This window comes from Cavia porcellus, unplaced genomic scaffold (assembly GCF_034190915.1).
Source record: "Cavia porcellus strain 051 isolate PalLab524CR breed Dunkin Hartley unplaced genomic scaffold, mCavPor4.1 scaffold_1, whole genome shotgun sequence".
Classification (NCBI taxonomy): domain Eukaryota; kingdom Metazoa; phylum Chordata; class Mammalia; order Rodentia; family Caviidae; genus Cavia; species Cavia porcellus.
Genome location: NW_026947484.1, coordinates 146,995,998 through 147,011,259, shown reverse-complemented (window position 1 = coordinate 147,011,259; position 15,262 = coordinate 146,995,998). Strand labels below are relative to the sequence as shown.

At 39.1% G+C, this 15,262-nt stretch overlaps 1 protein-coding gene across 2 annotated transcripts in view; it reads left to right on the top strand.

The window, feature by feature from the left end:
- Positions 1 to 13,759, top strand: part of Dnai3 (dynein axonemal intermediate chain 3) — a 50,069-nt gene extending 36,310 nt beyond the window's left edge. Inside the window, exons 19-23 of one of the 2 annotated variants that reach the window (XM_023561289.2) lie at positions 5,236 to 5,366; positions 7,319 to 7,505; positions 9,869 to 9,960; positions 11,118 to 11,240; positions 13,465 to 13,759. In XM_023561289.2, the coding sequence (XP_023417057.1) occupies positions 5,236 to 5,366; positions 7,319 to 7,505; positions 9,869 to 9,960; positions 11,118 to 11,240; positions 13,465 to 13,605 (674 nt within the window). In that variant the 3' untranslated portion in view covers positions 13,606 to 13,759. Of the gene's footprint in view, positions 1 to 5,235; positions 5,367 to 7,300; positions 7,506 to 9,868; positions 9,961 to 11,117; positions 11,241 to 13,464 lie in introns of both variants that reach the window. The other variant, XM_003478799.4, reaches the window with a different exon arrangement.
- The last annotated feature ends 1,503 nt before the right edge of the window (positions 13,760 to 15,262 follow it).

The following is a 15,262-nucleotide window of genomic DNA, read 5'->3' as shown; positions in this document are numbered from 1 at the left end:
GGTGGCTGGGGTGAGTGGTGAGTGATCCACAGAGGTCAGAGTCACAGCTCACAGGGGACAGATATTGGGGGAACAGCATCTTCACCTCAAACCTTGCTTGGCATGGTGGTACAAGAGGGCAATCCCAATGCTTGGGAGGCTGAGGCAGGAGGATCAGCATGGGTACAAGGGCAACCTGGGCTACATAAGTGAATTCAAGGCCTGCCTCCACTACATAGGGAGACTCTGTATCAAAACAAACAAACAAACTCCTACATGCACACACACACACACACACACACACACACACACACACACCTTTAGCTCTACTGAGCTTGACTCCAGAGACCAGTGTCTATCTCAGATCTGGGAGCACTTTCCTTCTCAGCCTTGCCTCTCGGTAGCCATTTCATCTTGAAGCAAAAGTGCCTCTACTTTTCTTCTATAGTATCCCCTGGCCAGAAACTCAGATATAGATTATGGCTAACATCTAGCATCAAGATAAGATTAGTGTGACCCAACAGAGGGTCAAGTGCACGCAGAACTGATCTTTTTTTTCCATTCATTCTCAATTCCATGACTTAAAGTGGAACTCAAAATTAAATATTTGATATAGTTGACTATGTGAAACCCCTTTTATGCTCTCTCATGTACCCATTTAGTCAGTAGTTCACGAATGCTAGTTGTGCATAGACTGCATATCAGACACTATATAGCATGACGAGGATCTTTGCCACACCCTTGGTACACAAGCTCAGGACCTGATGCTAGAACTTGGTTATGCATAGAAACCAATGCCCCCTGGTCCCGGAGATTCTCTTGGGATTCTAGTCCTCTATTCCTCTCCTCAGCTTCCTAAACTGCTTTGGAGGGAGCCTGTGACAAACAGATTTATTTATTTTAAGTGGATTTTATTCTACTTATCAAATAATCAATACTAATAAACTTAAAATCTGAGCTTTATTTTGAAACCTCAGTGATGTTGATTTGTTCTTTGCTTCTTTCATTATTCATCAAATCATTATTGAGGACCTACTATGTGTCAGGTACTAAAGATACAAAAATGACTAAGATAGTCTTCTTCTTTAAAGGTGTTCCATAATATATTAGAAATTCAAGCAAATAAACAAATTGTGGCATTATAGTGTCATTAGTGCTGTAAGCAAACTCAAACTGATGTGGGAATCCAGGGATGACCTGGGTGCTGAAGACTGGATTGAAATTTTCCAGATGGATGAGATAGAGAAAGGCACTCCAGGTATAAAGAGCAAGGACAGGGGCTGGGGATTTAGCTCAGTGGCATAAGCGCCTGCCTTGCAAGCAGGCAGCCCTGAGTTCGATCCCTGGTACCGATAAAAATGAAAAAGACCAAAAAAAATAAATAAATAAAGCAAGGACAAAAACAGGGAAGCCCAAAATCGCAGTGAACAGCTAGCAGACAAGGAGAGCTCATGGCCAAACCACAGCAATGGAGAGCACAACAGTAACAGGAGAGATGACATGAAGGACACCTGGATCCTGATGACAAAGAGCCTAGAGTGCCCTCCAAATTACTGCACCTCGCCACCTAGGTAATCCAAAGCCATACTGGCAGGAGAGCAGGGCTGGATCAGTCTGTTGTTAGAACTTGTAATGGAAACAGGATGGCCAGTTGCAATAGCCCAGATGAGAGACGGTAAGACAAGTAACCAGGAAAATGTGAGATAGAGAGACAGAGGGGGCCAACAGGCCAGTGGGATATGGATGGTCAGGACAAAGAGTAGTTGCTTTTCATTTTTTGGCATTCAGCTCATTTTAAAATCTGGGAATAGCTTTAAGCACTGATTATAAAGAATGTGGTAATAGTTTAAATCATCAGTCAAGTAACTTGCAATGTGAAAAGCCAAACAACCTTTTTTTCCCATTGAATAATGGTTAAAGCATAAGAAGGGCCAATGAGTAGATGATCTACCCTGCCAACACTGTGCCTTCTTACATTCGGAGAACTGAAGGCATTTTCCTTGGGAGCTCCCAGCCCCCTGACTTCCATAAGCACCATGGAGGCTTCCTGACCCCCTCTTTTTATCTCAAAATACACAACCAAGCAGCAAGAGAATTTCTTCTTTTTAGGAGAAACTTGTACATGGTAAAGAAGGCCAAATCAAACATCATTTCCAGATGATCAGAGAGAAAGCCAGAAATTCAGACTTTGAAAGCCAACATAGTGACATAACAAGTGACATAATTATTTCATGTAGTCTACTCTTAAATCCTCACATCAGCACTGATGTGCTGGACATTCTTCCAAGTACTTTGTGTACTTTGTATGTTTTAGCTCACGTTGTGATCCTCAAAGTAGCTCTTTGTAGTTGCTACCATGCAGCCTATCCTCAGTGTCTGTGCTCTTAAAAACCCTACTGGATTGAATCTTGCATTAGATAAGGACTCTGGAAAGCTGCCTTTTTGTTGATTTGTAATTGCTATATAACACCTGGCCTAGAGGCACTGTTGCTTCATTTTGTAACTTATGGACAGCTGCATTCATTGTTGAACGGCTCACAGGTGTTTCAAAGGACAAAAGAAAGAGGAAGTTATTATGTTTTAAAGAACAAGCAGTTGTTGACATTGCTATCCTAGGTAATCAATATGGTTTCCAGACTCCTGGAAGGCCTTGATCTCTAGGGTTAGATGGTCTCTAGAAGCCTCTAACCCTGAGGGCCATGACAATGCTCCAAGAATAAGGATGCTGGTTTGTTGGTGTTGTGCCTTACCAGGAATTGTGGTTTGTGCCTAAATATACCCCTAAAGCCTCATGTGGGCGTAGGATTTTTTCAGAGGTGGCTCAATCTAGAGTGTGTGATGGATTCATAGTGCAATGCTAGGATTAAGGGTTCTGGGATAAGGATGGGTGATTGCCGGTTCAGTCCACTGATTGGATTGGCACTGCCCTACTCCTGGTAGACTGGACACAATACAAGGGACAGAAAAAGGCTTGTCTTGCTCTTTCTTGTTGCTTTCGCTGTCTTCCACTACCACGAACTGTTGCCCTCTGCCATGTGTCACGCTGCCTTGAAGCCAGCCTATTATGGACTGAAACTTCTACAGACTGTGAGCTAAATAAACCTTTTCCCCATTAATTTTGGATGTTAGGTAATTTGTCTCAGCAATGAGGAATGTAAGACACAAAAATGTTCCAGACCATTTCATCATGGCTTTGGTCAGAAGGGAACTGATTCTTATTTCTTTTTTTAATCCAGAACTTCATTTTTAAAATATGTCTATTTATGTCTCTTTCCCTTTTTTAAAAAACACTATTTTACACTGTGGTAAAATATGCATAAAAGTTACCATCTTAATAACTTCTAAGTGTACTGGTCAGCAGCATTAAGGACCTGCACATTGTTCAGTCCACCTCCAGAACTCTTTTCTTTTTGCAGAACTGAAACTCTACACCGATTAAAAAATAGCTACCCACTCCTCTTTTTCCCTACCAGTGATAGCAAACCTTTTAGAGCTTTCAGCGATAACAAACATCCCACTGTGGCATCGTGCCATAAGTTCACCACCACTGCTAGGTTCTCACAATTACCATTCTGCTTTCTATCTTTCTAAATTTGCCTATGCTAGGTTCCTCAGGTAAGTGGAATCATACAGTATTTATCCTTTGGTGACTGGCTTACTTCATTTAGCATTATGGCCTCAAGTTTCATCCATGTTGTAGTATGTGTCAGAATATTCTTCTATTTTTAAGGCTGAACAATATTCCACTGTATGTGGATATCACATGTTTATCCATTCATCATCCATCAGGGGGACTTGAGTTGCTTCCACTTTTTGGTTTTTACAAATAATGCTGCTGTGAACGTGGGGTGGATAGCTACCTTACCAAAACCCTACCTTACAAGCTTCTTACAAGATGTAATAGGTATTTTTCAGCTTACTGTCCCATTGGTGTTCTGGGAATATGGGATGTCTGGTCCTCACATAGCCATTTATATGATGAAATTCAGAATGTTAGTGGTTTTAGTATCAATCAGCCAGACTGTAGTTTAGTTTTGAGAAGAATATTTTTTATGGTCGTTCCTGGACTTGTGGGTGTGAGCAACAGAGAGGGTGGAGCATCTAGCTCTGCAGCCAGGCCTGAGGAAGAGGAAACCCAAGTAGACACCCTTAAACTCTGGCTGAAGAAACCAGAGCAGCAGAAAAGGCCTGGAACCTGACCTAGGGACTAAAGAGACCTTCGTACACTGCTTTAAATCTTCCCAGATGCAACACCTGGGATCTGCATGGTGCTAGTTGCTCTGGTCAGAAATATGGCTGTTATTTTCTACACATCACCTCTCGCTCTTCCTAGTCAAGCTGTCTCTACATCCCAGCTCACAAGTATTTTCTTGATTGTTTGCTCCTTTCCACTGCACCTTAACTCAAGCCCCACTTGGGCTGGAACAGTCCCCTACAGTGCCCGCCTCTGCTTCTGCCTGCGTGTAATGCAGTGGTGACGAACCTATGGCATGGGTGCCACAGCAAGCTGTCTGTATCAGAGTTCTAAAGGGTTCACCATCACTGCATTCATTTCCCTAGCAGCAGCCAGAGAACCTTTGGAAGTGTCAATCAAACTGTCTCACTCTGTAGGCCTAAAGGACTCGCTGAAACACACTACACTTGGGCTGTGAACTAAACTCTTTCTTACAAGATCTTGTGTAGTCTGGACCCTTCTGGATCCTATTCATTTCATGTCTCATACTGGGATTCACAGATTCGAGTTCTATTTGCTTCTTCAAGGGTACAAAGATACCGAGGACTATTGCATGTGTCCTTCCCTCCTCCTCACCAAAATTTCCTCATGCCCAGTTGCATTCAGGCCTGAATAACTCCTCTTCAGAGACACCTTTTCCTACCATTCAGTCTAAATTATGAACACTGCTTGTTTTTCTTTCTTGTAATATTTTCATTTCATAATATTCTTTATACCACTTTAATTGCATAGTCTATGATTTGTTTATTGAGTATTTGTCTTTTCCACTCAGTTGTAAGCTCCATAAGGACAAGATCATGTTTGCTTTCTAGCCATTATTTTTCCAGGCTTCTATAGTACTTGGCACACATAGGCAATCTGCAGATATTTATTGACTCACTGAATGAATTAATGAACAACAGCATGAATAGTCCTCTGATCTTTAAAAGTAGCCTTCATGGGAAGTTCTCTGACTCTCCATTAAAGAAAAAGGAACAGCTATCCCTTGACAGATTAAAAAATGGCATTTTCCATTCCACTAGCAAAGAAACCAAAGAGCCTCTATTCCGTCCATGATGGACCTGTTCACACTGTCCAGAGATCACCTTTTTACAATGACATTATCCTCACCGTTGGGGGGTGGAATGTGGCCATCTGGAAAGAAGGTGTTATGGTAAGTAGTCTGCAAGTGAGGGAGTGGGCATATGGTCCTTTGTTATTGAGAAAGAGAGTAGGAACAATGGCTTGTTCTGAAATGAGAGTGCCTTTGAGGTACTTTTTAGAGAAATGAGAACAGATGGCCTGGACTCCAGCTTGTCAGCAGGTTCACTGTAAGTCTTTTGAAAACACAGTCATTTGGTTTTTTTCCTGAGGGAAGGAAATAACATTGCAAGTGCCTGGTTCTCCAAAACATAGCAATCTTTCCTTGGAAATACATAATGTACGAAGTTGGCTCAACTTATGTTTTTGCCTTTCTTCAAAATACAAGATAGGATCCTAATTATGGAATAAAGTCCAAAAAATAAATGATGGACCTTATGCTTTTTTCTGCATTAAGAACTCATTGACAAAGTCAGAAACTAGGAGTGCGTAGAGTGAGGGGTCTGTCACCAGGAGATCACAGCTCGTCCAGAGACATACATGGGACCAAGTAAGGCAGGAACAAGAGCCCAGATAGGAAAGAGGATAGGTCCAGGCAGATAATGCCAACCTGCCCCAAACTAAAAAGACTATAAAAATCCAGTGAAACAAGAGGATAAGGAAATCAGAACATTTTGTGGTAATTTAAAGTGATTTGTCCTTTTGATAAGAAATTTGAGAGTAATAAAAGCTGGAAACATTGTATGTGTGTGTGTGTGTGTGTGTGTGTGTGTGTGTGTGAATTTCATAGCGAGAACATATATATAATAGTTCACCTTCTAAAATTTTTAACTTATACAAGTACTTTAAATAAAAGAAAATTTTAAGATGAGTGAATATTTGTACAAATCCGTCATTTAAACACTGGGAATCACTTACATGTCCCTTAGCAAGCAGACTTCTACTTTACACCAGTGTATTTCTGTGTGTTTAAAAAATGTTTACAGTAAGGTGCTGGGGATTTAGTTTAGCAGCATAAGCGCCTGCTTTGCAAGCGCATGGTCATGAATTTGATCCCTGGAACCGATAAAAATTTTTTTTAAAATGTTTACAGTTAACAAGTTTTGTAGTTAAAGAAAATTCAGGCAAGATTGTCAAAAGACTATCCAGGAACCAAGAACCTTGTTGCCTATAGAAACTAAAATAACTCAGAGAAGTGGGAAAAAAGAGGTTTGAAGTGTCACTTCTGAGGATCTCAGGAATCCATGATACTCCTCTTTCTTTGCAGCAAAATTCCTTACACATATGTAGACGGGAGGGCGAGGGTTCCATGGTTTAGTTTAGTTGCCGCAAGTGTATGTAGACGTGGACACACCTAATTGATGGAGCCTGATGTGGATAGAAAGAAAATTGCAATCTTTTTCTGTGAAAACCTTCAATGTGGATATATTAACCCGTGGTAGAGGAAAGCAAAGATGATCTCATGATGCCTTGGTGGTCTCAAATCTCTTCCAAATATATTTGTAAGTCATCAGAGACCCTCATCTGAAGTTGTTTAATGAGAATTTGCCATCTCTGCTGTTGATTTTCAACATGCAATTCACAACTGGAATTGACAGGCTCTGTTTGCTTTTACTGGCTACCAGAGCTGTTTCCATGGGAAGCAGACACCTGATAGCAAAATAATAGTAAATGCAAGTGTCCATTTATCTAGCGTCCACAAATCTGCACTGAAATAGCAATGAAGTTAGAGGCATTTAAGTATTAGACCCATCAGTAGCTCAATTGGAAGTTTCATCTTTGCTAAAAAGCCAGAAAAACAAGCAAAATAACGGCTTGTGAAAACAAATAGGAAAGAAAAGAGCTTGCCTAATTCAAAAACCCTATGACAAAAGGCAGTGAGACTTTCTAGTGAGATAATTTTGCAGTTAAAGATCATATTCTGCTGAGTTGTCTTAAAATCATTGTGTGTTGCCCTTGAATATTAACAAATGTTTTTAGTTGTCCTTTTTACAATTTTGTTCAAAGTCTGGACCCCTCCTTCAGACATGCTGTGCTGCAAAAAGGTACACTGCAGGGCACTGGTCCCTGACACGGCCCGGCGTTTTCTATATTGGCAGAGAAGATGGATATATTGATGTCTGGGATCTTCTGGAAAAAACCCACGAACCAGCCCAGTCACAAAATATTTGCATAACTATGATCACCTACATCGAACCTTGGACCTTTTCTGGTATGTTCATTCTAATTAAATGAGCTAAGTAATTTTGGATGGTTTGGGAGTATTTGCACATACATTGGGAAAGCCTCTGATGTTTTTTCTCAGGGTTTTTTCCATCTCATGTTTCTCATCTCCTTCTTTGCTATCTCATCTTTTCTCTCCTCTTTTCCAATCTTCCCTTCGAGGAGTTTTTCTCATGTGCAAGTCAACATGCGCTGGAGAGCGCCTCCCTTCAGCACTGCCTTCCACATTCCTCTGACCCCAAAAGTCAAGCCTCTCACTTTTTGCGGTACCAACGCTCCAATCAATTGTCAATACGTCATTCCTCATTCTACTGGCTATTCAACTCCACCCCCTTCCAAAATCAAATAAAAGCGCAGTTTTTTTTTTTTTTCCTTTTTCCTGTTTCTTCCGGAGGGTGCTTGTGTCTCTTTGGCAGCCCTCCCGTGCCTTCAATAAAGGCCTCTTTTCTTTCTTTCTCCATTCTCTCTCCTTTTACATCTCTCACACTAGAGGGCCAAACATCCTTACCCTCCCTATTTTTCCTCTGCTTTTTCCTCTATCTTGTTCTCAAATCTTGTATACAATCTGAGCTTCTCTCACTGTTCTGATTCAAAGATTTCTAAGACAAGAAATCAGTTGAGAGTCTGACTCTGAAATGTATGACAGAATCCTGGTTATCTTCCCCTGGTCTGATAGGTTGATCCCTAAATCTTCACTATTTTTTTGCTGTTGCTTTTCCAGATAAAATGTTTTGTTTCTTTAGCTTTTCATTTTAAGTCATATGTTCCATTACATCACTTTTGTGTTTCTCCCATGGCTATATCAAGCAATTCTCTTCATAAGATTGAATAATTTTCCAGGATTATCTATCTATAAAGTTTAATCTTTGGATTTAGCAGGAGAAAAGTATTATATAACAATGCAATCATAAATTCAGGGATATGTCTATGAAAAGTAATTTATTTCCTTTACTCTAACATTTCTATTTCACCCAAGTAGTCCTTTCTGTGCAAGTTTCATATGATAATCTTCCCTAAATGAACTTTCCTTTTTTCCCCTAAAGATTTATAGACATATCCTTCTCTCACACAGCAGTGGATTTGGAAACTCAATCTTTAGAATCTGTAGGGTGTCACAGTCTAGTTACTGCTTAGTCATGTGTGTCACCAACGTGTATTTTCTCATCTTTGTTACAAAACATTACTTCTGCACCTGTAGAGGTTATGAGTCTCAGATTCCACAGTTCGAACCAGAGTTTGAAAATGAGAGAGAGAAAAATATTATTTTCTCTGATGAGTGAGGACATTAAAATGCTCAAACACATTGTACAGGGGTGATCAAAATGTATCATTAATGTTAAAAAATTTAAGCTTATTTCAGTGAAAGACATATTGCTAAGAACAATGGGATAACTACAACTAAAGTGATGAGTATTATTAGGGCAGGTAAAGCCCCCCTAATACTCAGGCATTGTGTCTTTTATTGTAATACATTATTTAAGCATTTACTGTATTTTTTTATCACTGCTCACTGATCAAACATCTATAAAAATTTCTGTCAAATAAAAACATTCTGGTGTGTCCTCATCCACCTATATACTGAATCTGGCACCATATGACTTCTGGCTCTTCCCCAAAGTCAAAATGACCATAAAAGATAAATGTTTTGAAATGATTCAGGGCATCAAGGCAGCCATGACAGCTCAACTAAAGACACTCCTGGAAGCCTTCCAGAACCACTTCAGAAAGTGGTGCATACAGTAGGATTAAGCATGTTCAAAGAAAAGAGGAGGTATTGGGACTGGGAGATTAATGGCAATGTGCCTTTTATGGCAATAAAAATGTTTTAATTTTTATCACATCTTACATATTTTACCTATTTTAACTCCTTCAAGTAAGTATTATGTCTCAGTAACAGAGAAACTGTCATTCTGGCTGTCTTTGAAACTCATCTGGATAATGATATCCTTTAGCCCTTACTGCATTTTGCCAAATGTGCTTCGTGAGTTTTCTTTGAAATTTCCATGTGTTCTTTCTGTTCTACTCTCAAGTTTGACCAGTAGGCCCAAGCCACAGAATCAGCCATCAGCCACATTCCTTATTAGACATGAGAAAAGCAAGATTGGAGGTGGCAGGGAGGCTAACAAAGGCCCAGAGGCTTAGCTTTGATCTCATCAACTGGAAAAAATGTCTTTTACATGTTTATTTGGTCCAATCATGAACATCTGATGAAGTTGCCAAGAGTGTTGTAACCGCAGCAAATCCTTTGGGAAACCACAAAACAAAACACAGTTCATGTTTAACCTCTTAAGATAATATTCTGTTTGCTGAAATTTCTTTTTTCTTTTTTTTTTAATTTTTTTTATTTTTCAGCTAAGCAGCAGTTTATAGCCATAGCTGATTATTATGGAACACTGCATATATTAGAAATTCCTTGGACATTAAGTCACCCTTCTACCAATGAGGTTAGTAACTTTTGACTTTGAGGATTTACATAACCAGATATTGGCAAGGCATCTCTTAAAATATTTTTAAAAGGCAGCATTTTTGCCTTATAAGAGAGTAAAAGACTTAAGCAGTCAAAATAAAAGAATACACTTCTGTCACATAAGTTAAATAGTCTGAAGTTAGGAACAAACCCAACCATGAGATGGAAAGGAAGCCAAGTAAATGAAGCCTAGACTGTGACAGAACTGATTTGGAGATTTATAATCATAAAAGGTTATTTTCAGGTTGAAACTACTTTTTAGCTCTATCATGTCAGTGTTATTTTTCCCTGAGAGCCCAGCTGACAGTTATATGCATCTTTCATACTCCTCCTCTACTTAATATATTGCTGGCTGCACATCTGAAATGGCAGTATTCTGCACCACCCTGTACCCACCATTAAGCAAAGTCAATAATGAGGTTATACAAAGATCAATGGCTAGAAATATATATGTACAGCCAACATTAAATATATAGGTTGCCATCTGCTGCAAGCCCCAACATCAGCCAATTACTGGCAGGCAGCAAGCACTCCCTCAAGCTCCCTTCCCCGAGCACTCTTCAGACTTTGGGCTTCTGTTCTTTTGCCTCCCTGCTAAGCCCTCCAGGGAACTGGCATTTCAGTTCTGCTCCAGTCACTTTAGGGCCTCCATTGAAGTCCTCAGTGGACTTTTCCAGTTTCAAATTGGTGACTTGAAGTTTCCCTCAGTCTTAGAAGTGAGAAGGAAGAAAATGGGATAAAGCAATTCCTGAATGTTTCTACTACAAAACTACAGGGTGTTGTTGTTTCTTTCAGGTCTCTCCTTCAAATCCTACTCCTTTTCTAGACATCTTCAAGTCACAGGGGCATAAATCTAAGTACAGCAACCTCCTAATGGATCCAGCCGCTCTGGTAGTGGGCCTATGGGCACCATTTCCAAATTACACTCACCTGAAGGATTAGAAGTACAATACACCAAAATAAATCACCTACCTCTTGATTAGAAAGAATGGTAAATGATTAGGTAATGATCAGGAGGATCAGGAGGGTAGATGAGACAGGTAACCCACTTGCAACAGAAAGTCTAACAGGGCCTTGAGAAGACCACAGGGGTTTCCCAGGGTTAACTTTGCCTTGGACTTTTATTTCTAACAGGTATCAAGTGTTAACTATTACTTTGAAAGAGAAGTCAAGCACCTGGAATATGTAGAACAGCGCAGAAGTATTCGTGAACAAGAAAAGAAAGAAATGGAGTTAGAAATGGAAAAGAGAAAACATGTAAGTTTCAAAAATGGAAGTTGACTTCTTTTTCCTACCAGTGAAATTATGTAAGTTTGGTTTATTCCACAGCTTCTGTAGGAATGCTGTGCTTTTTGCAACATTTTCTTGGTCTAATAAGAGTTGAGGGCATTTTTTAAAAATTTCCTATCTCATAATAAATGAGAACTACCAGTTGGACACTTAGTCATATTCCATTCAAGTTTCTGTAGCTTAATTCAAATATAGTACAAATATAATGACTCAAAATTTTAATGTTTTCATTACATAGAATCTTAATATTTGGCGAAGAATGCATTAAAGGAGATAGCAGGACATGTGGGTTCAAATCTGACCTCTGCCACTTAGCAGCTATGGGGTTGGGCGCGGTGCTCTCATGTTGGCCAAGCTTTAGTTGCCTCATCTGGAAAATGGGAAACTGATAACCACTTTGGATGATTGTTGTAAAGGTTTCAGTTAAGTCACTTGACAAATAATTGACTGACATCAAATGGGAGCTAGTATAATCATAACAATAGATAGATGATAAATTGGTAAAAAAGATGAGTTTTACTATCATATGTTATTCCAGAGCTGTGATACTTAAAAATAGAGGGCAATTTGGTATAGGACACATAACCCCAGCAAAAGAGAACTTAAAGATCTAAAGTCTTCACCTTCCTGTTTCTCAGCCTCTCTCTATTTCATATAAATTTGATGGCTTTGTTAGTCTTCCTTTACCCACAGGACTTTGGGGCTCTTAAATATTCTGTAGATTTAGGTCTTCTCTCTCACTTGACATCGTCTCATTTTATGTTTCTATCTCTCTTTTGCTCATGCCCTCCCTTGCCATTTTTGCCACCAATAATTTCATTGCTAATCCCATCTGTAGTCTCCTTATAGCCAAATACAGAGCATCTTCTAACATAATTATTCACATGAGACCCCAGGTCTTCATTAAAAGCACCAGCATATGGAAATATTGTAACACTGCACCACAAATAGATTAACATTACCCCTTATTATAGATACTAATTAGCTCAATAAACGCAATGGGACTCATCTCAAAAGCATTGTTTAGTGGTGACAAAGTATAAAAGAATCCCAATTAATTAACTTTTCATTGCATTCCACTGCTACAAACAAATTGGTCTTGGCTTTGTCCTTTTGCATACTTATAAACATTGATGGAAATTCTGTGGCAGGAGATAATCTGTCATTCTTGGCCTATGCCAGCAATTATCCACAGTTGTTATAAGTGTTTAAGTACCATAGCAACAATTCCCCCTTATCTACATCAGCTGAAACATGTAGAATTGTGGCTAATCCAAAAAACATGCATGTGAAATTTTTTAAATGACTGCATGTTACATTAATTATATTTTGAAACTGCATCATGCTTTCTAGTTTCCAAAACTTGTCCAACTTCTTGGGAGATCATTTCCATTTGACACAGTACTTTCTTTTAAGTAGAACCACCACTTCTCAAATTTTCTCTGGAACTAGATCATGGATAAATGAATTAATTTAAAAGAGCTTTGTTAGATTTGGAACATAGAAAAGGTCTCTAAGGAAAAACAATTAACATTAGTTGGAAAAGAGAAGGATATCTTAAGAACCTCAGAGGATCGCAGTGGGATTAAATGAGTAAAAACTTTATAGCATTTAGCCAGTGGTTGGCACATAGAAAGTGCTAGCAAGTTTTAACTATTCGCATTACTGCAGAGGGAGGAGAGGGCCACACAGCCTGGCTGGTCATTATGAGTACCTGCCAGGTGCCAGGCAAGAGGTGCCAGACTATTTCCCAGGGGAATCGAACAGCATGGATCCTGGATGCGGCTCACTTCTTAAAGGATGAAAGTAATTATAGTTCTAACATGAACTATAAGATAGAAATGGGAATTTTTCTAATTATAATTGCAGCTGGGTAAAGCAGTAATTGCCATGTGATCAACAACCTATACCATCTGTATGGGACTTAGAACAGTGGTTGCAGAATCTCCAGGCATAAGGAAGGCGAAAGTTATGGCGCAAAAATGTAGAAGAGGGGTTTTTTGTTTTTGTCTTGGGAAGAGCTATTGGATGGTCAGGTCTTTTCCATTCTCCAGCTCTCTGGTGCCTCAGACAGGCCTCTTGTGCTAGATAGCAGCAGCAGCTATTGTTAACTGTCTAAAAGTGCCCCTTCTTATGCTTTGGTAATTTTAACTGTCAGCAACTTATAAGGATGTCTTCTTTTTTCCCATAGAAAACACACCACAAGTCAAAAGAACAAATGGAAGCTGAATTAAAAATGGACTACGAGAGTTATTTGGAACTGGAAAAAATCACCCTTATCGGTCTTGGCCTAGCCAAAGCCTCAGAGACATCACATATGGAAATGATGTAGAAAAACTATCTGAAAGGATATTTGAGAACTCAGTGTGTCTTCTCTCTCTCTTTATTCATTATCAGTTTGAACTAGCAAACTGAACATATATAGGTTAGCTGTAAATACAGGTTTTTATTTCACTGCTATTAAAATATTTAAATTCTAGCAATAAGATTTATTTCAGATTTTGTACTGAGCATGTATGGAATTTTATTTTCAATAAGAAAGTGTTCATTTTCTTATGGTGGTACAGAACTTCAGACACTCCCTTCACACCTAATCCCAGACAAAGTGGAAATCAAACTTTGCTCCTACCTATCAGGTAGCTTTTGGTCATCTCTCCAAAAAGTGCTTCCCTTACACCACTGTGCACATAGTAGGGCTGTAGGATAAACAAATTATTAGCAAATCAAATCCAGAAATACATTGTTTTTAAAAGAATAACACATGAAGACTGAGTCTGGTTTATCTAGGAAATATAAGATTAATTTAAAAGTAAAAAATGGATCAGTGATTGACCAAAGCAGGGCAATTATAAGGTCAAATAGATTCAGAAAGAAATAATTGATAAAATTCAACATCCATTCATTGTAATAATAAATTCTTAGCCACTGCAGAAAGAAGTTTTTATCTAACAAACAACATTTAAAACAAACCTTTAGCAAGCATCATACTTAAAAAGGATTCCTCTGAGATATGGAATAAGACTTAGTCTCTATGTTCTATCTTCTTTTTCTTATTGCATTGGGTCGTTTATCCACAAGGTACAAAAAAAGAAGCAGGGACCGGGTATTTAGCTCAGTGGCTCAAATGCTTGCCTGGTAAGTGCAAGATGATGAGTTCAAAAATAAAAAGAAGCTGTGTTGCAGAGGGTATGGATCTGAACTAGGATAGTTCCAATACACCCAAGTAAGTAAGCCACAGACTTTAAGCTTGTGGCAAATTAATAGAAGGTCTAAATAGGAAGGCAACACAATCAGCTTTATTTTTAGGAATATAAGGAATGTAGTAAAGAGAGTCCCCTGGCAGAAATCCTGTAAGGAGGCAGTAATAAGAATTCAAGGTGAAGAGTTTAAAAGCCCTCTATGTAAAGCTTTATGTGACTAGAAGTAAAAGGCTGTTTTAGTGGGGAAGAGAGGATAAAAGAATTTGCCAAAGTTTAGAACTTAGGTTGATAGAAGAAAAACTGTGAAGTCAGATGGATACTAGTACTGATGCATCTGTGTCTCCTTGGACAGAAGACTGAGCTCCATGAGAGCATCCCTTTCACCTAATCAGGTTGACAGCACTCACCCTGAAGCACCTTTGTAAAGGGTGGGTGAGCCCAGGCATACACCGAGTTGGGGCCCCATACATTAGTGTCATCTCTGTCAGAATGTCCCTGGACCCAGTCCGGCATCTGAGCTTTTTCCTCCTAATTTTTTCTACAGTCATGTCTCAGTTTAATTCAATGTCTGATGGTTTTAAATACTACTTTTATTACTGGCATGTATTTTCCCCTCCAAATTAAGAAGTGCTCAGTTGACTATTTCTGTCTCCATTTGGATGTACAGTAGACTTCTCAAGCTGCAACACATCCAAAGTGAGGTGCCTGGCTTTCCCTCTGAAAGATGATGCTCCATCTTTCAGAAGATGTCTCATTTTCAGCAGTCAGAGACAAAAACCTTAACATCAT